Source organism: Phascolarctos cinereus, unplaced genomic scaffold, assembly GCF_003287225.1.
Source record: "Phascolarctos cinereus isolate Bilbo 61053 unplaced genomic scaffold, phaCin_HiC Scaffold_1;HRSCAF=81, whole genome shotgun sequence".
Taxonomy (NCBI): Eukaryota; Metazoa; Chordata; class Mammalia; order Diprotodontia; family Phascolarctidae; genus Phascolarctos; species Phascolarctos cinereus.
In genome coordinates, this window is record NW_027555514.1 from 158153163 (window position 1) to 158176078 (window position 22916).

A 22916-nucleotide genomic window follows, 5' to 3' on the forward strand; every position below is an offset into this window, starting at 1 on the left:
CCAGTTCTCACAACATATCAGCTATTGCAAAGATCTTGCCTTTTTTTCTAACTCAATATTAAGATGGCTTATAATAATGCACTAAAATGCTGCCATTAAAATTCAACCATAGGCGCAGCCTCAATCTACCTAATATAGATAGCTAGATAAAAAACAAAGGCATTGATCAACTTTTTGGAACCAGTTTTTAAAAGAAGAAGAGAGTTTGTCTAGTCAGGAACACACTGGTTCCTAACAGTGTGTGCAGCCTGGGAGGCCTCTCATTTGACAGAGACAGAGCAGAAAGAGAAATGGGAACTTTGTTCAATTCCTGACTCTGGATTTATAGCCAGTGTGACCCTGGGAAAGTCATTTCCCTCTCTGAGCCCCGACCTCATTGTTTAAAAAAACAAAAACAAAAACAAAACCCCTTGAACTAAATGTAAAATTCTTTTCAGCTCTAAATCTGTGCTCTTATATTTGAACATCTCATGATTCTCCGGCCACTATGATCCAAGACATTTTTGTAACTGGTAGAATCTTTATAGAGAAAGGGGACTGGTCCTATGGTTTTGTTGATATAGTGAGCTTTGATTCCATCTTTGGTTTCATCCAACAATGAGATTTGCCAGCTTCTCTGCAGCTTATAGACTTAGTTGCCTAGAAAAATGAGAGGTTAAACAATCTGTATAAGGTCTCACCATTAATGTATATCAGAGCTGGTATTTGAACCCAGATCTTTCTGATTTTGCATTTCTATCCATTATGTCATGTTTCCTCAAAGAACATTTAGATGTACTCCAAAGGCCACAAATGTAACAAAAAAAAAAGTTGTAGCTTCCAGCTTTTTATAGTCCTTACTACCACCTTAGTGCCAATTTAAGTAAAGCTACCTGAGTCAAATCAATTCAGTGTAATCAGCAGCTATTAGGATCTACTATGTGCCAGGGTACAAACACAAATATTAAACAGTCCTTACCCTCAAAGAGCTTACATTCTACTGGGTAAAACGTATATGTATGGATAAAGTCAGCACAAAGTTAATTCAAGTTAGATACAAGCAACACATCATGGAGCAGCTTAGCATTCTTTCCCATTTCCAAGTACCTAGGAAAAGTCAAAGGTGAGAGAAAAATACACTCAGCTATGTAGAGAGCATAAGAATGTTCTCAGCATACACATCTCAGAGGTCAAAGTAGCAATGAAGCTTCACAATTCCATTAATGCATTGATTAATACAGCATTGATGAGCATGTTGCTTATAGTGAAGGCTACACATGCTTGTTTACAGATGACATACCACTTGTCATCTGTGGATTGGGGACTTTGCTGAGCTGCTGGGCTGTAATTCTCAGTCTGCATATGAATGTGAAGAGTGAAGAACCTGTTTATCTGGGGAATTTGCTGTTTGCTGATTTATAATGAAAAGATCCTGAAGAAAAAAAAATAGCTGGTGCCCTTTCCCACAATCCGATAAGCTGCTACGCAGAGATAAACGGTTGCATTGAATTAAGCATGTTTGCCTATTTTTCAGTGTCAAATTTTAATTTTCTACTCCTTCAGTTTCTTAGCATTGGGTTTTAAATAATGGTAAGTGTTTCTAAATTATGCAGAGTCCACCAGTCTTAATCATAATATAGTCTGCTTTAAGCAGCAGGTAAATAACAAACATTAAGGCAGTGTACTTAAACATCGCTCTACTTGATTTTGGAGTTGCAGTTTTCAATAACTACATTGTTACTTTAAAGAGACTGTCAGAATGCTTAAAGGTCAGATAGTTAGCGGGACGTTGTTAGTCTAGTGGGGAATATTCTAAGACCACACATACAATCTGCAAACACATGCATCCTATATATCATTAGGATTCAATCTTCTCTGGGGATGGGCATTTAATTCCCATTAGTATTTTAAAGAAATAATACTGTGCACTTTTATAGTACATAAAGTTGTCAGAAGAATACTCATTGGGGAGAAGAAAAAAATTTAATTTCAAACCGTTTTGTAGGGAAACAAATGGCCAGTTCACCTTCTCTGAAAAGGCCATTTTGCCAATACGTCTTCTAAGAAAGCCAGTTCACTTCCTCCCCCCATCTCCACTTGTTGAAACACTACCCATTCTTCAAAACCTGGCTTAATGTTGCCTCTTCCATGAACCTATCCTGATATCCTCCAAACCATATGTAATCTCTACTTCTTCTGAACTCATTTATGCTCATCATATTCTGATTTAAATTGTGGTCGTATGAGTACATATAATTTCTTTTACTAGATTGTTAATGCCTTAAGAATAAGAACTGTTCTTTTTATATTTTCTGCCACCCTGTAGCACAATGCTTTGTACAAAGTAGGTATCTAATAAATGACTATCAGATGGATGAATGATAACATAGGTTGGATGGCCAAGTCTTAAATATGTTATGTCTCTGTGTATATACACACAGATGTATATATATATATATATATATATATATATATATATATATATATATATGTTTGTCTATACATACACGCAACCATTCTAGCAGCCACAGACATAATTAGACATATTTTCACATAAGACAGAAATATTTGAAGCTTCTGTCCTAAGCTGAGTGCTCATAGCTGAAAGAATGGGAAAAAAGATAAGACTAGATATTACTTAAGATTATGTTAGATCCTCCACAGACAAGGACCAGGGTGCTCCAAGTCTACTTCTGTAGACTAAGAAAGACTCAAAGAGAGAAGGCACTTTGAAGTTCAGACTCTGAAACAAAAACAAAAACAAAAACTGGGCTGCTCTGGGAAGAGGATCTACTTCTTTGAGTTTTATTCATACAGGAGGGAGAGGATCCCTAAAAAAGCCCTTAAGAATTAAGGCAATGAAAGGCCAGGCTTCTCTGGGAATTGGCTACTCTCAACCAGAGAGGCATTAGCTGAGGAGACAAGTGTTGGAGGCTGGGCTCCAATGCCAACATTTTCTTAGTTCAAGTTCAATTTGGGAACAAAATGAGGCACTCATAATTCATCAAATGTTAGGCAAAGGAGGTTTGTTTTGCCCTAACAGAGCAAGGACATACAATAAAGATGTAGTAGCACTTAGCTTCAGTTTTGATAGACAGGACCTCCCTTACCTCAATACAGAAACACCTCTGCTCACCAGGTCTTCAGTGTATGGCGACTTACACGCAGTGTGAGAGGTCTAGAATGCAATTTTTAAAGCCTCCAGATGATCAAAAAGCTACATTAGGGAAGCCAGGGCCAACAGGTCCCAGGGTTAGCTTTGTCTTCTTTTTAGGTAAAGCTTCCTCATCATGTTGTGAGTGGGAGGAAATATGCTGCCTCAGGAAAACATTGGTCTTATCACAGCAAGATATTTCACCTCCTGTAGAACTTGAAACATGAGATATTCATTGGTTTGGGAAGGGAAAATAGCTTCATTTAACTAGGTTGGCCCCTTCTGCTATATGTCTTCAGAGGGTAGTTGCATGGGGAGAAGAAGAATCCCTCTCCTCCACTAACCTGTTACCTCACTGTCTTGTCCTGGCAGTCCTTACTTCCACCCCATCTTCAGCAGGGATCTTAACCTGATGGAAGACAAGGCATGAGATACAGAGACCTATGGACTGCTGAGAGGAGAAATTTTTGATCTAGTTGCTTTGGGGAAAGCCCTAGCCATCCCATCCTAGTTACATCTCTATTGGCAACCTACCAACTTTTAATTAAGGATAGCTTGGGAATATGGATTCCAGATGATGTCCTAGAACTAGAAATTTTGTCTTAATCCCATTGCATGAGAACTCCTGCATTCTAAGATGCAATAAGAGGGACCTTGTGACTCCTGTGGTTACAAAGCCTTTTTGCATATTCCTTCCAACTTGCAATGAATGGTTCTGATCAAAAATATAAGATGAGCATAATTTGAGAAAAGGCTCTAGGTCACCATGGAGCCTGAATAAGTCAGTGTCCCTACAGTTTCCATAGTTAACCCCAAACTAACTTTGAACCATCTCTTCTGCAAAATTCAAATGAAAATGCAAAACTCCTAGTCCACACATGCTGAAAGTATCTACCATAGCTCTACCTATTTGTATTCCCATCTTCATACAAAACAAGTAGCTTTGGGGGTCATTAGCCAAGCAACGGAATAAAACTAATAAATATATGGTTCATTTCTCAACATGAATTCATATGTGCCATGCTGAAAAACACATAGAAGGCATCCCTCTTCCAACCTAGCCCCTCATAAGCACCTCTTAATTCCACATAAGCCATATTTTGTTAAGGGAAAAAAATAGATTCATTCATTCATTCCTAGATTTCTCTAGGATATAAATCCAGGTTTCTATAACCATGTTTTCCTCATATTCACATATTGGCTTTTTTTGTTAAGCTACACAATCAGAATATGAAGACAGCTTCCTGCTAATTAACAATTCTTTTTTATTAGACACATATGGCAATTAATTTTAAAGAGTGGTTTACTCTTCTTTATCATTAGAGATGATTAAAACATCTTTCCCATTCTATTGCAGTTTTGCTTCAAAGGGAGTTACACACAGAGATCAAAGAGAAGCCAGAAATGAATATGAGCCCCCAATCCCCCCTCAAAAAAAGGAGACTTATTGCTCCAACTTTAAAAAATACATATTATCATCAGTCTGGCTAATGCTCTGCAGCAGAGCTCCCAAAGAGGCCTGAAGTTAGCACTAAACATTCCACAGCATCTGCTGACATCACTGTGAGGTCTGCACCCCCCAAAAATAAACAAAACAAAACAGTTCACTTATACATCTCAGAAAAACAATCCACGGTCAGCCTCATGTGACAGGAAAGAGAAAGAAAGTAAAAGGGGGAAAGCTCACTCATTTATTTATTTAAAGGGCATGGCAAACAACAGAGGGGGAAAATGTCAAAAATGTAGAAGTAAATGTTTAACAATCTAGCCTTTCATTCCTTTTTCTTACTTCCTTCCCCCATGGGTCCTTTTAAAGAAGTGAATGTTGAGGCTTTATAGGAATATCCAATGGGCATTTGTTAAGCAGATATGTCTCATTAGCTATTGAAAAGTCACAGCATAATCACAATGGCACATCCCTTGAAAAAAGTCTAGTACTCCATCAGTTTGTCTCTATTTGGTGGCAGAGAGCCCATTTTCACACATTTTCTAATGCTAGGACTACAATGGTGACTTTCAGCATATGGACAGATCCATTGAAAGGAAATGGAAGGTTAATAAAGATTCATAACTGAAGAGGCCAACAAGCTGTCTTCTGCCCATTAAGCATTCTGTCCCTCATTGCCATTCACCTAAATCACTCAGTCCCTTTAATAGCATGCCCTGATTTGCAGCAACAGTGTTCCCTGTGGCTGTTAAAGCTAGTCCAGTATCTCAGAGGATATATACCAAGAGCCCAAGGGAACCAAATTACTGCACCACCAATGCTCATAAATGAATCTCCACTCTCCTCCCCAAAAATGCTGATGACAGAAGAGGACTACAACTTCTACTATTTTCTTTACTGATTTTTATTCATTCTTTTTTCATCTCTTTAGGAATTTGGTGACAGTCTTCAGCAGAGTATTCCTCGCTTGTTCAAAGGACGAACCAAAGGCCCAGCATAGAAATGAAGCAAAAGGACTAGCAGGCACATCTTGCTCCTTCCATCGATGTCTCCTCAAGGTATAGAAATAGGATCAATGAAGATGTTGACGAGGCTCCAGGTGCTTACCCTAGCATTGTTTTCCAAGGGATTCTTACTTTCTTTAGGGGATCATAACTTTTTGAGGAGGGAAATAAAGATAGAAGGAGACCTCGTTTTAGGAGGCTTATTCCCCATTAATGAAAAAGGCACTGGCATAGAAGAATGTGGACGTATCAATGAGGATCGAGGCATCCAACGCCTGGAAGCCATGTTATTTGCCATTGATGAAATCAACCGAGACAATTACTTACTTCCAGGAGTAAAGCTAGGTGTTCACATTTTGGACACCTGTTCAAGGGATACCTATGCTTTAGAGCAATCGCTGGAATTTGTCAGGGCATCTTTGACTAAAGTAGATGAAGCAGAATATATGTGTCCTGATGGATCTTATGCCATACAAGAAAACATCCCATTACTCATTGCAGGGGTCATAGGCGGCTCTTACAGTAGCGTGTCCATTCAGGTAAGATTTTCCAAAACTATATCTAAAACTTTGAACTTCTCTGCTTGAAAGTCCTAGAAAAGAAAGGGGAAAACAGCAGTTAATTTAATTGATGGATAATAATAACATGCTTGTTCATCTCTTGCAAATACCTGGTATTTTGTGTGGCTTACTGACAGAAATATTTCTCAACTATGAATGGAAATCTTTCTGAATTTATAATAATGGTCAAATCTTTTTTTAGCTACCTTATTTTATAGCATTCTCTACTCTTAGGTAAACAAAAATTAGACCTTAGACTCTGCCATAAAGTCATGAAAAATGTATGAGGATAGGCAATATAATTACTACGCAGAACATAATGGTTTGGCACTTACCTGATAAGAGATAAAAAGCTGATAATCAGCCCTCCTGCTTTTGTGAATATTGAATAGACAAGAAGAACAGATTACTCAAGCTCTCTCAGTGTTCATTTATAGAATTATAGAATTTGTGAGCTAAAAGAGATCCCTAACAATTATCTGCTTTTCAACCGCCTCACTTTACAGATAATGAAACAGGTCAGGAGAGAAGAGATTTGCTTAAGGTCACACAGCTAACTAATAGTAGAGTTCATATTGGAAACCAGGTATCCTGAGCCCTAGTCCAGGACTCTTTCCACTACACCAGGTTACCATTAACTATTTTCTTAACATCCAATAGCCTTTAAGACCAAAATAAAAATTTTGCCTTCTTCAGCAATGCTTTTTATTGAATTAACAGTTAGGTGCTCACAAATAAACCATAATGTTGAGCCTGTGCTATGCTAATCCCATATGATGTCAGCCTCTCAAATTGACTACCTTTCACTGCTGCATATCCTCCAGTGAGAAACTGTGGGGTTTTTGAAGCCTTGGGTTCTAGTCTTGGTTCTTACATTTCTTAGCTGGGTGACCACATGACATCTCTCTGAGCTTCAATTTCCTCCTCTGCTGTGCAATGCAAAGAGCCCTGGCTCTGAAGTCAGAGGTTGTGAATTCAAATTCTACCTCTGGAACTTGCCATCAGCGTGACCTTAAGGGTGAAAGTCACTTAACCATTCTGGGCCTCAGTTTATTCACCTGTAAAATGACAGGATAGACAAGATGACTTTTGAGGTCCTTTCTAGCTCTAGAACTATGATCATTGTATGTAAACTTAAACTGCCTACCTCACCAAGAAGTGAAGAAAGCATTTTGTATTTCTTAAAACATAAATGTACACTATAAAGTACAATAGAAATATTAGTTATAATGATTTCATTGGTGGGATGTGGGGAGGAATAGCCTTGTAGTATGCCACATAGAGCAGCTTTAGATTTTCTTTTTCTCCTGAAAAAACACACACAGTAGGAGTAATTAAGATAATTAGCTTTCCATAAACACTCATTGCCTTCATTAGGTAGGTAGGAAACACCATACATCATAAAGATCAGCATGATAATTATAGCTTGTTTCTAAACTTAGATAATGAAACTGGAAATTGAATGTTTGGGTGGAGAAGATCAAATCTTCTCATTTGCTGTGATGCATATCAAAAGATACTTTCACCAAAAGAGCTCCAATTTTTATAGATGGGGATACAGCCCCACCCCTTTGATTAGTGATAAGAGGATAGACTTGTCATTTTGTTAAGGATCATTGGTGTTCTGAGCCACAAATGTGGATTGAGAACTTCTCAATGGTATCCTACCAAAAAAAATTGTAAATAACTGCTTATTCAAAGTGAGTGCCAATTTATGCCAAGAGACAGTATGGGATAGTCAACAGAGAACTGAGTTAGAGCCAGGAAGACCTGGGTTCAGTTCCTACCTCTGAAATCATAATGGCTCTATGGTCCTGGGCAAATCACATAACCTCTCAGTATCCCAAGTAACTCTCTTAAAATATAAGTTGCAGAAAAGGTGTTGATCTGCATTGGTAGAGGACATTCCTCACTGACAGCTCCCTCCCGACTGATGAAATCACAAGTCATATGCAAAAAAGAAGAAAAAAGTTCTATCAGGCAGATTTTTTAAAATGCCTATTTCATTCTTTCTGCTACCTATTGACCTCTAGGGGCAGGAGCTCTCAATCCAGGGTCTATGATCTCACTATTTTTTTTTAAATTTTGATAACTTTTTCAATATAATTTATTCTTTTGCAATCCTTTGTATGTTATTGTATGAATTTTAAAACATAATTCTGAGAATGGGTCCATTGTCTTCACAAGACTACCAAGGTGGGGGGTGGGGTGGGCAGGATATGACACAAAAAACAGATAAGAATCCCTGCTCTGCTGTTTTATTTCATTTTTTTTTTTTGGAAAGGGGTATCTGTATTTGATTTTGTGTTTGGTTGTTTACTTTTTAATTCTGTGGAATACTAAGTTTCTTTGATTTGTGGAAGGCTGTGTGTTAAAATGGAAAAGGAAGGGGAATATCTTTTCTTTCTTTACTTTCCCCTCCAAACCAAAAAGGTGCTAGGGTTGAAATCCTCACAAACTGTTCCTGATAAGGCCAATTTAGAGACTTCTCCTTGAGTCTCTCTTCTTCCTTTCCTTCTATCCCAGTTCCTAGCTTCGCAGAAGTGTGAAAGGGTTTAACCCCAGGGCCCCAATATCCTGGGTCATAACAACAGAAAAAAAGGATTATGACTTGGTTAATGAAGCAGAGAGAAAGACAGATCCAGCTTCATTTTAATAGAGATTCTCTGATTAACAAGATGGGAATGGGGATCCTAGCCCAGTGCTCCAATGCCATTTCAAGGCAAATAGGTGGTACAGTAGGCAGATAGGTGGTTTAATGGATAAAGCGCTGGTCCTTATCTCACCAAAGAACCTATCCCGGGTCTCATTTCTAGATAGCCTCAATTTTTCTCACAATCATCACTGGTAAAGGATCTGATTGAGTAAGGCAGCTATTAAGTAAGCAGCTTAAGGTATCTATCACAAGGCATTTTTTCTTTTGGACTAAAAAAGTCCTTGAGACCCAAACAAATAAATCTCTAATGGTAGAATTTCAGGTACTGTAACACAAAAGCAGAAGAGATACAATAGAGAGAAACCTAACAAGTATTGCCCAAATTCTCACCACAAAGGTGGCCGCTGACTCTGTCTACTGTCTTAAGATTTTTGCACTGGATATCTCCCCTACTCTCCCATAACCAGGATGCACTCCATCATCACTTCTATCTCATAGAATCCCTAGAGGTACTGCTGGGGGGCCAAGCATGATAACCTACCAAGAAGAACAAGCTGTGAAGAAGTCTAGGTATTTGGAAATCAACTCAGTGCATAAGCAAAGAAGGCAACTAATGTTCTCAACCCTGTAGCTTGCAGAGGAAAAGCCAGAAATTTTTTTGAAAAGAACACTCCCCTAATCTAACACTTACCTGACATGGAAGTGACTATAGTCAAAACAGATTATGAAGGACAAACCAGGAAGCTGCTTGAATTTATGAAAAACAGTGTTCTCAGAAGGTAGTGCTGCCCTCCCAAATTATCTCATGTTTGTTTTGTATATATCTCATGTTTTGGCACAGAGAATAGAGTGCTGGTTCTGAAGTCAGGAAGACTCATTTTCCTGAGTTCAAATCTGGCCTCAGACACTTATTAGCTGTGTGAACCTGGGCAAGTCATTTAATCCTGTTTGACTCAGTTTCCTCATCTGTAAAAATGAGCTGGAGAAGGAAATGGCAAGCCACTCCATTTCTGCCTAGAAAACCCCAAATAGGTCACAAAGAGATGGACAGAATGACTAAATAACAACAATGAGCGCTCACACACACATATTAAGCAGCATAATGTAGTGGATAGAGAACTGTCCTCACACTCAGGAAATTCTAGGTACAAATCCTGCCCCTGACACATACTAGCTGTATGATCCTGGGCTGGTCATTTAACATTTCAATATCCTAAGCAACTCTCTAGGTCTATTAATTGCAGGGGAGGTTCTCACCTACAATGATACAGAGTTTCTTGAACCAGAAAATTTCCTATACTGATGAAGTCACAGGTCTCATAAAAAATATTTTACATATGAAGATAGAGAGACAGAATCCATCTTATTTGACCAGTTGGAATATAAGCTCCTTAAAGGCTGGAGGGCTTTCATTTTAGTCTTTGCATTCCCCCAGTAAATAAAACAGTATACTTAATATAAGTACTTGTTAATAGGTTGATTGATCTTCATTGTACACTAACTCAGGAATATGAGGCAGGAGCCCTTTTATTTCAACCCACATTAATATCCCCATTTTGACTACTCCTGACTTTCTGGGTCTTAGCTGAGAAATGACTTTGCCTTAAATTGAGCAGGGGAAGAATGCAAGGCAAGGGTAAAACCATAGAGGAAATATAATAGCAATCATCAATCACATCATTTTAAAAAATTCTGCCCATCTGATGGCAACATATGACCCCAAATTTGACAGCTTTTTCAGACAGAAAACCATCTGTATGGAGGACTTAGATGGTAAGAACACACTTAAGCATCTTTGTTTTTGTGGTTGGGTCATTGTATTTATAATCTCCTTCATCTGGCCTGGATTGCTTCCTCAGCCCAGTTGCTTCTGGAGGCTCTTTCTTTCCAGCTTCCTCTTCTTTCATTATCCTCCCACCAGAGTAAAAGAATTCTCCAGGAAGTCAGCAAAGAAGATGTCCCCTGCTGTGTCAGTTCATACAATAGGCAGTTTTTACAGATAGTGAAAACTGCATGAGACTGTAGAATTCTTAATGATTTGCTGGGTTAAGCTATATCACCATTGATGAAAAGCAGGGTAATTATTTTCCCAATGCTCTTATTAAATAAGACAAACCACTCAGCAGCATGTTAGCTAGCATACTTCTATCCTCTCTGTCTTCTCCCTTTTTTATCTTTTAACACACTGAATTTTTAATGTAGCAATCAATGAAAGCAACTATTAAGTCCTTATTTTATCAGAAAACATGCATGGTGTCTATTCATCTCATTTGTTAATAAGTTTCTTTCTGAAGGACTTTAAAGGTTGTGTCCCCTGTTTTACTTTATGTGCCTGAAATCTCATATACTTCAGAAAAAATAACATTCATTTCACAGAGGAAAGAATTAAGCCTCTTGCCTGTTAGAAGGCAATTTTCTATTCAGCAATAAATTTGGGAGAACGTACGTTTATCATAGATCTTTAGGACACCATGAATTAAATGTCTACAGTTATCCATCCATAGAATCTCTTTGAATATCATATGTGACCAAAGAAAGTATCATCTCTTTATTATCCTTTCCCTAGTAAGTACATATTTTTGGATTATGGATTCTGTTCTGCCCTAAGAATTATTCTAAAGGTAGTCTCCAAAAAATTTTGGAATTACTCAAAAAATGACATGAAGTAAAATAAGAAATAAGCTTTTATCCACAAAAAAAATCTATTCCACCCAAATAGACATGTCTAGAGTGGCTGTTGGCCTTCCTTAATGAACTACTAGTAGAAAAGAAAATGGAAAACCACTCTAGCATCTTTGCCAAGAAAACCCCAAATGAGGTCACAAAGACATAACTGAAAAAACTATTGAACAACAAAAGTAGACTATAAACTCCATAACGTCATCAATTGTGTCTTATCTAAATTTATATTACCTCCAATACAAGTCAGTGTTCTACATGTAATAGCTAGGCAGCAAGGTGGCTTAATAGATAGGACTTTCCTCCTGCATCGGGAAGATCTGAGTTCAAATTCAGCCTCAGACACTTAATAACTTTGTAACTCTGAGCAAGTCATTTAGCTTTTATCTTCCTCACTTTCCTCATCTGTAAAATGGGGTTAATAATAGCTCTTACCTCCTAGAATTGCTGAGGACAATGTTTATTAAGCTAACATAACAACAACAACAACAATGGTAGCAGCTAGCATTTACATAATACTTCAAGATTTGTAAAGTACTTTACAAATATCTCCTTTTTTCCCACAACAACCTTGCTGTTATTTTTTCCCATTTTACAGATGAGGAAACTGAGAAAAACAGGTTAAGTGACTTGCCAGGGGTCATACAGCTAGTAAATGTCTGAGGCTAGATTAGAAGTCAGCTCTTCCTGACCCCAGGTCTAGCTCTCTATGCACTGTAGCATCTTGCTGCTTCCCAAATGATTAGCCTTAAAACATTCTATAAATACTAATTATTATTATTGCTGTTATTTGCTCAGTCAATTAACAAGTAAGTTCCTATTATGTGATAGGCAAAGCTTGATAAATACTTAATGAGAAAATGAATGAATGAACCAAGTTACTCATTTGTGTTACCATCTCACAATGTGGTAGCTTGTGACTAGCAATTAGTCAAAGACCTTCATGCAAAACTCTCCACTGATTCAGGCAGTAAATCAGCAAACATTGATTGAGCATGTGCTCTGAGCAAAGTACTGTCCTAAGTGCTGAAAGGAGGTGACATCTGAGCTGAGGTACAAAGACAGATATGAATTGTGAGACACGGTGATGAAGACGGAGCTTAAGCCAGGCATGGGGAACAGTTTATTGAAGTCCATAAAGATGAAAAATGAAATGTCAGGTTTTGGAAACAACTAGTAAGCTGTTAGGTTTGGCTGAAATGTATAGCGGGGATTAGGGGGAATAATAAATGATAAGGTTATGAAGGGCTTTGTCTGTTTTTATATTGTAGTGATATTATTTTTTTAAATCACCTTCCTTCCAAACAGCTCATGGCATTCCTACCACATTCGTTCTTTCAACATTTTTAAGAAATAAGGAGGCGAAAAGTTTGTTCTTCATTTTACAAGTGGGGTAACAATTACAAAAAAGCCAAGTCACATTCCTGTGACTCAGTTTCCTCATCTATATAATGAAGGACTTGCACTGGATGATCTCTGAAGTCCTTCCTAGCTCCATCATTCTAGACTCCATGATATATTCAAGCCTTCCACAAGCCATGATGTAGTCAACACTCGAAACAAAGTACCCACATTCTCAGACCAGAACTTTCTTTAGTAGATTGCACTATCCTTCCTTTAAGAGAACTGAACCTATGAATTATTTGATGATATATTTTATTTTTGCTAAACTGAGTCATTATATATTTTGATACTCAGTATCTTCAATGTGAAAGTAGACACATCAGACAAAAACAAAAAATGCATTGTAAAATATGTTTCAGGATCAAGAAATGAAGGTCAAAGACTTATAGAGCACTGAGAAGTCCTTATACTTATGCCATGAGTATTTTTGTAACATTGAGCCCCTGAAAATTCTGAGAAGTCTGGCTCTAGAGACCCTTTCCCATGTTAGTATAGTCTGGTTTTGGCAATGAATTCTGCAAATCACAATCTGATCTCCCAGGAGGATAACCTTCTCTCTTTACAAACCATGAAAGCAATAAATCTAATACGAGAGCATTTAATTAAGACAGGCATTATCTAACACAACTCTAGAATAATCCTAATAATTAGAAATGTAAGCAATGTAAATGACAAGAGGGAATTAATAGTAGTGTCATTCCATCCCCAAATGGGTAAATTCCTCACAGGCCCTAGGGAGAATGTAGTCCAATTATCATTTAATCTCCAGTCATTAATTCTTCCCAACTTGGCATGAGAGGCTGAGTCACTTCAGAACTTATACCCAGTGGTGGAAGGTTAAATATCAGTATGATTTGCCCCCTTAGAGTTCTGTGGAAGCTTAGAGTTCATAGAAGCCTCTCAGTCTGGCCATGGAGACCCCAGGACTCCCATCTATAGAGATGTCATGGCAGTACAGCTCCACATGTTCCCTTTTTGGTCTCATGGTCCACTTGTATCCTGCTTGTTACCCCAATCTACTCACATCCAAAACCCTGGCCTCTCTTCTTTTATCTCAATTCACTTTCCCCCAGTTTTCCCTTTCTTTGCCTCCTTTTACAACTCTATGTTGCATTTCCATAATCTCTGCACCTAGACACAAAGCTCCAAGAGAATTTAACATTCTGGAATTTTCTCCAATGAACAGCAGTTCCCTTACCTCACCATTGTAGGTACTTGAAACCATGCTGGAGAGCTCCCATTAGGGCCCAGGTTCTTAAACTCTTTGTGTATCATAGAACCTTTTGGCAGTCTGGTAAAGTCACTGCAAGAGCAATATTTTTAAGTACATAGATTAAAACATGTAGAATTACCAAGGAAACCAATTATATTGACATGTAGATTTATCCAAAAAGAAAAAGTTTAAGTTCACAGACCCCCGGTTCAGCACCTTCACATTAAGCACAAAGGCATTCCTTGCCCATATTATATTTTCTCCAAAAAGAGAATCAGAGGTCAAGCTTGACTAGTAGAATATCAGATCCTTGAGGTCCCAGACTGTTTCATATTTTTCTTTAACTTCCCTGCACCTGAAATACTACTATACCTCACACACAGTAGTCACTTCATAAATGCTTGCTCATTTTTATAGGATTATAGGCTCATAGATTTATAGTGATAAGGGATCCTTAGGAAGGCTTCTAGTTCATTCCTCTCATTTTATAGATGAGGGATCTGAAGCCTACAGAAGATAAGTGACTTGCCCAAAGTCATATAATTATTAAGTAACGAAGAAGGTATTTGAACTCAGATCCTGTGACAACAAGTTCATTTATCCACATTCACTTCTCCTCAAAAGGATCAGAGGGGAAAGTGGTGAAAACTAAAAAAAATCATTAAAAAATGATATCTTAATGAGAAACAATTTTTACAGAATAAATTATTTACATTCAATCAGATAATTGGCTAATTAGAGCAAAAGGCAAGAGTAAATACCAAATTAAAAGAAGGGATAAAAATGACAAGGGACTGCATCTAATTATAGTAGCTACAACCTACTCTATTTAAACAAGTTGTCCACATCCAAAAACAAGAGAAATTGACAAAAATCAATGACATTAGATATCACCATTTCTTTTAAAGCTTCACCTATGAATAAGTCACCACAACAAGAAAGCCAAAAAAAATCCCAGAAGCCCCTTTAACCACCAAACACTTAATCTCTATTCCTAACTGAGAAGGATAAAACCCAGTGGTACCACCAATCACAATAAGAGCTCATTAGCAAAATATGACAGAGGAAGACAGAAGATTGTGAGTACTATCACCTCACAAAAGGACAAAAAGCAACTGACGGGAAAACAAGGTAATAGCCTGGCAAGAGATCAAGCTTTGCTACCTCACCCTGAGAGCATTTGTAGATGAAACTATAAGGAAAACAAGAAGTATGCATGAAATAGAAGAAATCTGTGGACATGATATAGTGATCTCTTCTCATAAATGGTGATAGTAGAACAACCACATTTAGCTTCTCCCACTTCAGTCCCCAATGTGCGATATGAGAAAGACATAAGTACTACAGCATCTAAGAAAATAAAGTTAAGAAAAGTGCCTGGACATAAGCAAGTATGTTCTGAAGAAATCTGTGCTGGAGGGAACACAATTTTGAAGGCAAGGCACTCAGGGGTTGATTGTGAAGATCTCAAATAGGGAAAAGCTCCAATAGAAATGATCATGGATGTGACTTCTATTTTTCTTTAAAAAGAGATTGAGAAAGTGTTAGCAACTATTAGTCCATATGCCTGTTATTCATCTCCATAGAATATGAGAATATTCTATGTGTACACTGAGAATATTCTTGATGAAAATATAAGGGAATAGAAAAGCTTTGGAGATGGTTTTCTACAGCAGACGAGACCTTGCACACAGCCACATGATCCACAACCTATTTGGTATATAGCATATGTTTCTACTTGCATCCTATTATTATTAACTTTTTTATCTTTTATTTATTGGTTTTCAAAACATGTGACTTGATGAAACAAAATTCATTTTTAAAGATTTTCCCACATATATCTAAAATAATGTAAGATTCCAGAACAGATGAAAATGAATTTGTTCAACAATCACTGAGGCCTCACAATTAATGAAATGTAATACAGAGACATATGTTCAGCCATAGCGTTCAGTAATACTGTGGCAGAGGTCATGATATACATTATTCACACAGTCTAAACAAAAGAAGATTCATTATCAATGGCAAGGTTTTCTATCTGCTACTATTTTGCAGATGACATGTGATTGGTTTAACCATCCACAACAGGAAAAAGTAGATTAAAAATGATTATTTTCCAGCCTATAAAATATAACTGTACAGTCCATCTAATTTACCCATAATCATCAACATCCATGGTTCTCCCTCTGCTTTTCATTTCCTTATGGCTTTCTTCCTGTCTACCTGCCTGTTTCAGTTTGGACAGATACAGATACAGATATGCAACTAGGTGGTACAATGGATGGAGTGCAGGGCCTGAAGTCAAGAAGACTCATCTTTCTGAGTTCAAATATGGCCTCACACACTTGCTAGCTTTGTGACCCTGGGCAAGTTACTTAACTCTGCTTGCCTCAGTTCCTCATCTATAAAATGAGCTGGAAAAGGAATTGGCAAACCATTCTGGTATCTTTGCCAAGAAAATCCCAAATCGGGGGCAGCTAGGTGGTGCAGTGAATAGAGCTCTGGCCTTGGACTCAGGAGGACCTGAGTTCAAATCCAGCCTCAGACACTTAACACTAGCTGTGTGATCCTGGGCAAGTCACTTAACCCCAATTGCCTCACCAAAAAAAAAAAATGTCGTCACAAAGAGTCAAATATGATTGAAAATGACTGAATACACACACATACACATATGTACAATACATATACTATGTGTGTACACATACGTGTATGTGTAGGTTTGTAGGCAGTTAAGTGTGTATGCATACACTCATGTATATATGAGATTGTGTGGCATAGTAGACAGAGAACTGAGTTCAGAGTAAGGAAGACCTGAGTTCAAGTCCTGCTTCTAATGCATCCTGGCTGGATGACCTTAGGACAGTCCCTTAAACTTCTGATCCCCACACAGCTCTCTAAGACTATGTATATGTCTGCATGTGTGCGTGTGTGTGTATGTGTGTGTATATATATACATATATATACATACATACATACATACATACATGTATATATAGATATAGATATAGATATATAGATATATGGGCAAATGTTAATCCATGTTGGTAGAGGAGAAAATATACATATGTGCACATATTGTATATGAGTTGGGTTTTTTTTGTTTGTTTGTTTTTCACATGCCCACACATAGAAGATAGAATAACAGACTTGGAGCCAAGACGATCTAATTTAAATCCTGTTTCTGTCTGTACTACCTGTGCAAATATAAATTCCCCCTCAAAGCCCCCAGGCCACCCTTTAAGACTATTAGTTATTGCCAATTTGCCTCAGTAAGGAGAATTTCCATGCTAAAAGTTCCCTTACACTTATAAAATCCAGGTCCCACCCCTCTCCTGATAAAATGCCCCCCTATGAGGGTCTTCTGGCTCCAAATCTATTAACTTTTTTATCCTACAGTAATATGTATATTACTCAGGCATTGCTGTTACTGAGTAAGGACCAGAATTAAGTAGGAAGAAGTAATCAAGTTTGACCTTGCTTAGGAAATGGTGCAGTGCTCTCAGGGATCCCTAACTGTTTACTACCACACAGACACACACACACAAAATCACCTTAAAATCAGCAAATCCATGATATTTGTGGCTGCTTATCATGGGACATTATAATCATTGGAGAATCAAAATTACTGGTAACCCAAAGGGCAACAGAGAGTGAGAATAAGTAGGTTGTAGCATTTGAGAAGCAGCAGCATCATCAAGAGCATAAATGAACAGAGAAGGAGGTGAGCAGTCATGTAGTAAGAATAGGAGAAAACGGATGGACAGCCCAAATGCTATATTGGTACCATAGAGATATTAAAAGAACCATAGGATGGCCTTGATCCAGTTCATTGGATATATCCTCTATGGGGAATTTATGGAAAGTCATGGATAAGCATCACTTAAGATAAGAAGACATGGAAAGAAAGGTTGAAATCAGTATAGGAAGCACTCATTTTGACAAAATCATGACTTCATTCAAATGTCAAAGAATGCTTTCAGTTATGTATTTCCCTGGTTTTCAGTGCTAGAATGGGGTGATTTACTTATTCAACCTCACCTCCCTTGAAGTGATAAAATGCCCAATTAATCAACCTCACTAGGCCCTGGACTAAGTGCAGACAGGTCCTTTGAGCTTTACTGACGCATATAATAGTTTTGTTCAGATACCCCCAGATGGTCAAAACTTCTTTTATTGTAGAGATATTGAAGCAAGCTTGACATTCCAAAAGGTGAAGATGCCTAGAGGGGAAAGAGAGACCTTGTCATTATTCCTGACCAATTTTCCTCTTCTCCCACATACTTTGACCAGAATTGGACTTTGAGAGCTTATAAAGGTCCAGAAGACTTTAGGCTTCCCATCTTCCATCAATATCATCAGACCCACCAGTAACAGTATTTGCATCAGGAACCAAAGATAAATGGACAAAGATTCACCATCCTTAAGGAGAAATTCTTGAGCACCCTAGAAATGAGAAAAAAGGACTTTCAGCAACTAGGAGCTGTAACATCCCTTTGCCACACATACTTTCTAAGTTTGAATCCACTTTTCCTTTGATTCTGTGTTTACTAGTGGGAGAGTATATCACAGACTTTCGAAGGACCCTTTCTCAGAATAATGCTGTAAAACACATACTACTATTACTACTACTACTACTAATAATAATAATAACAACTAGCATTTATTTAGCACTTTAAGTTTTGCACAAAATTTATATATGTTATCTCAGTCAATCCTTACAACAACCTTGTGAGGTAGGTGATATTATACCCATTTTTAGAGATGAAGAAACTGAGTCTGAAAGAGATTTAGTAACCCCAGGCAAGTATCTGAAGAGGGATTTGAACTCAAGTTTTCCTAACTCCAAGTATAACTCTATCTACTGCATCACCTAGCTGCCATAGGATTGTAAAGGAAACCAATTCTATTGGAATCCAGTTATCAAAATATTTTAAAACAAGTTCGTAAACTGTAACTTGAGAACCCCTTTCCAGCAGGTCTTTCTGTATCTGCAGCAGATATAGTATCCTCTCTCTGTTGGACATTGATCATTTTTCATTAAAGAGCTTGTTTAAGGTAAGGCCTCATTTTTCCTTCTATTTCCCATTTTTTATCTTTTCACTTCAACTCAAAAACCCAGAAGATGGATCAAAGATCAAATTGTTGCTCTCCTTGTTTACTTGTTTGAGATCTTTTAACTTTCTTTCCTAATGTGATATAATTACTATGGTAACTAAAGTCACTCATGCTCACACAGAGTAAAAAGTCCTTACTCCACTGACATTCCTCTCCTTTCTAAGAGTTCTCCATAACTACATCCCATCAGTTTCTAAGAAAGACTTTTCAAATGTTCTGGAATATAATATCTCTGCAGATGGATTATTTCTTTAACCAGAAGGCTTGAACTTCATATGGATCATTGGAGAAAGAAAAGGTCTATAATTCCTGCTATGAAAATCAACTAACATAAAAACATGTCTTCGATTGGTTAGATTCATAACAAAAAGAATTTTTTGAAAACATTTAACGTTTTTAAAATTTGCCTTAAGGTTCCCATTACTGCCATTGAATCCAGCAGGAAAGAGGGAAAAAAAGCAGGCAATAGGTTCAGATTTTCAAGGACATGGAGCTTTGCTTTTCAACAACAACAGGAAAAGAAGAGTTTCCAAATGTCATTTAGACTTATTTTTGAGCCCGTTGGGTTTTGTTTTGTTATGTTTTTGCTTTTGCTTTATTTACATAGAAGAGGTTTGTTTGTTTCCTTTAAACCATTCAAACTTGAGATCAGTCAGAGAAATCTTTTGAGTTAGTCAAGGAGTTTCCAATGAGCTATGCTTTCCTGCCCCCAGAACCTCCTTCTGCAAACATCTTTTTTTCTGAAACATCAACAAAAACCCAGAGATTCTATAGCCCTTGGAGGGCAGGAATGTGTTGAAGGGTTAGGTGGAGAATAGGACCTAACCACAAGAAAATTGTCTTTGGAATCCTTTTCTTCTTGGCCCTTTTCTCTCCTTTTAAGGTTCCCTTCCTTTCAATCCCTTCACAGCCCTGCTTCAACCTAGTCCCACTCCTCCAAGGAGATCTTACCTGCCTTGATTCCTACTGTCCAAAACAAGGGTGGGGAACCTGCAGCTTCAAGGTCACATGTGGCCCCCTAGGTCCTCAACTGTGGCCCTTTGACTGAATTCAAACTTCATAGATGTTCACAGATGGCCTCGAGGCCACAGGTTTCCTATGCCTGTTCTAGAAGAAAGCAGATCCGATAACCCATTAGGTGGTAAAGTATTAATTCAAAAGGAACAAGAGATTCTTTTGCTAAGGGACAATGACCTGACTCTTTAATTCTAAAAGTGACAGTATGTAGTGGAAAGAACTCTAGACTTGCAGTCAAAAGACCTAAGTGTGAATTCTGAGTCTGATATTTATAAAGTAAACTTGGGCAAAACATTTAACATCATTAAAACTCAATTTCTTCACAAATGAAATGGGAATAATTATACTTACACAATGTATCTTGGGGGATTATTGTAAGGATCAAATGAGATGATGCACATGAGGTGCTTTGTTAATTCTAAAATATTATATAAATGTCGGCAGTTGCAGGTACATGTTGAAATATACCAGACAGGGCAAAATTCACACTATAAATATATGGAAACTTACAAAAGAAAACATTAGTCATAGTCTAAATGTTAGTCATTAGCCAAGTAAACATTAGTTGTCCCTGCTTTCAAGGAGTTGACAACCTAAAGGGGCCAATGGGAAAATATGCAGTCAACAGAAGAGAATGATTACCAAGTGTGTTGACAGGAAAGGGATGAGTTAAAAAGTTGTATACTCTGAGTGGAAGAATGTACCAGGAAAATCTGGAAATGCCTAAAAGAAGAGATCAGCTTGGAATCATGATTATAAGAAGTTGTATTGATAAATGTATTTTCATCTCAATCAACAAACATTTATTAAGTGTCTACTGTTTGCCAGGCAATGTGTTAAGGGCCCAGAGTTGGCCCATGAGGTATAGTTTGCCAGCCCTTAACTTGGAATATATAAAGGTTATAGAATTTCATTTTTCTGTTTTCCAAGAATTCTGGATTATAAACCTTCAAAGTAAGAACTGTTCACCTAATCATTCCTTTTACCTTTCAACACTAACTCATTCTCAACTGATAATTTTTTTTTAAGTGAGGCAATTGGAGTTAAGTGACTTGCCTAGAGTTACACAGTTAGGAAGTATTATGTGTCTGAGGCTGGATTTGAACTCAGGTCCTCCTGACTCCGGGGCCAGTGCTCTATCCACTGCACCACCTACCTTCCCCTCAGCTGATAATCTTGAGGGAAAATGTACTTGTGGGGGCTAACTTCCCCCTGAGGATAAGATGGAGTCAAGTTCTAGGGCTAGGATTGGATTAGGTTAGGATTGGGAATTAGGATGACAATATTAAGAGGTTACATGGGCCACATCAATACAAATTATTATGAATCTCCAAGGTGAAGATTGGTCACCTAATTGTTTCTTTTACCTTTGAACAGTTTTTCTGAGCTACTTAGAGTATCTCAAGAGAACTCTGAATCCCAGACCTCTTCCTTCCCACTATTCTAAGCATAGAAATCATAACCAAGCTCTTTCCCTCACCCCCTTCCAGCTTATGCATAATTTAACAGACTTACTTTGCAAATTGTACTAACATTAGGGGGAAAAGCCCCCCCAAAAAAATAATTTAACTTAATTTTTAAAAACTCCCAAGAAGCAAAATTTCCAGATTCTCCCCTCCCCCACAACAACACACAAGTTCTGCATGTTCCATTGGCTTCCTGTTCAGCATTCTAATTGGGCATATTCTAGCCAACAGGACTTCTCCATAACTATGAACGCTTGCTAAAAGTGAAAGGGCCAGAAACTTGGAAGTTAAGGATAAAACTTGTACAAAATTTAAGATGAGATCTGGTCTACTTTAGATTCAAAGTGTAAACTTAAAAAATGAGTCTGATCTTTTTTAACAATCATAAGAGCCATGTGAGTAATAATTTTCAAGTATGTCACAAGGAAAGGCTATACATTTATTCCAATGCTTATTCTATTGTTCAAAACTTTTTTCAAACACTCTTCTATTGAAATTATGTTCAGAGACCATTTTCAAACCTCTTCAAAAAGTTGGTTTTACTGTTCTAGAATTATGAGTAATTAAATTTTTGACCCAGAATGTTTTACCCAAATTAAACACCCATCTACTTTACATGATTTGACACTGAATGATTTCTTAATTCTTCTAAAAACCCCAAATCAACACTCAAAGAATGAAATTTTGCTGCCACTGGTGATATTAAAAAGAATGTTCCAGAGATTCTAATGTCAATTCTCAAATACAGGGCATAATATTGCCCATAACCTCTCTATTATTTAGTGCTTACATTGATAGAATTCAAGGCCGTTTGAAACAATATCCCTCATTGTACCCTATAGGTTTTAATTAAAATTAAATTAAAATATTTCTCAGGTAACAACAAATACATACTTGTCAAATATTCTGGTATTTTCACAGACTTACAGACTCTTAGATTTGGAAGGGACCTTAAATCTCTAATAAAACTTAGTTTTCCAAAAATGAAATGGCTTGCTATTATGGTTGTTGTGTTATAAATACCATTTATATAGCCCTGACTATATACCAAGCACTGTGATAAGTACTTTACAAATATCATCTCATTTGATCCTCACAAAAACCATGGGAGGTGGGTGAAGGTCTTCAAGAAAAGAATGGATGATCAGTTATCAGGTTCTTCCTGGTTCATTTACGTCTGAGTCCAACTCTCAGTTTCTATGATTTTGTGATTCTACAGCTC

The 22916-nt window shown here is 37.4% G+C and overlaps 1 protein-coding gene across 1 annotated transcript in view; it reads left to right on the top strand.

The window, feature by feature from the left end:
• GRM3 (glutamate metabotropic receptor 3) overlaps window positions 1–22916 on the top strand; it is a 272607-nt gene that overhangs the window by 145675 nt on the left and 104016 nt on the right. The window contains exon 2 of the mRNA XM_020999788.2: window positions 5512–6123. Within this exon, the coding sequence (XP_020855447.1) occupies window positions 5626–6123 (498 nt within the window). The 5' untranslated portion in view covers window positions 5512–5625. The remainder of the gene's footprint in view (window positions 1–5511; window positions 6124–22916) is intronic.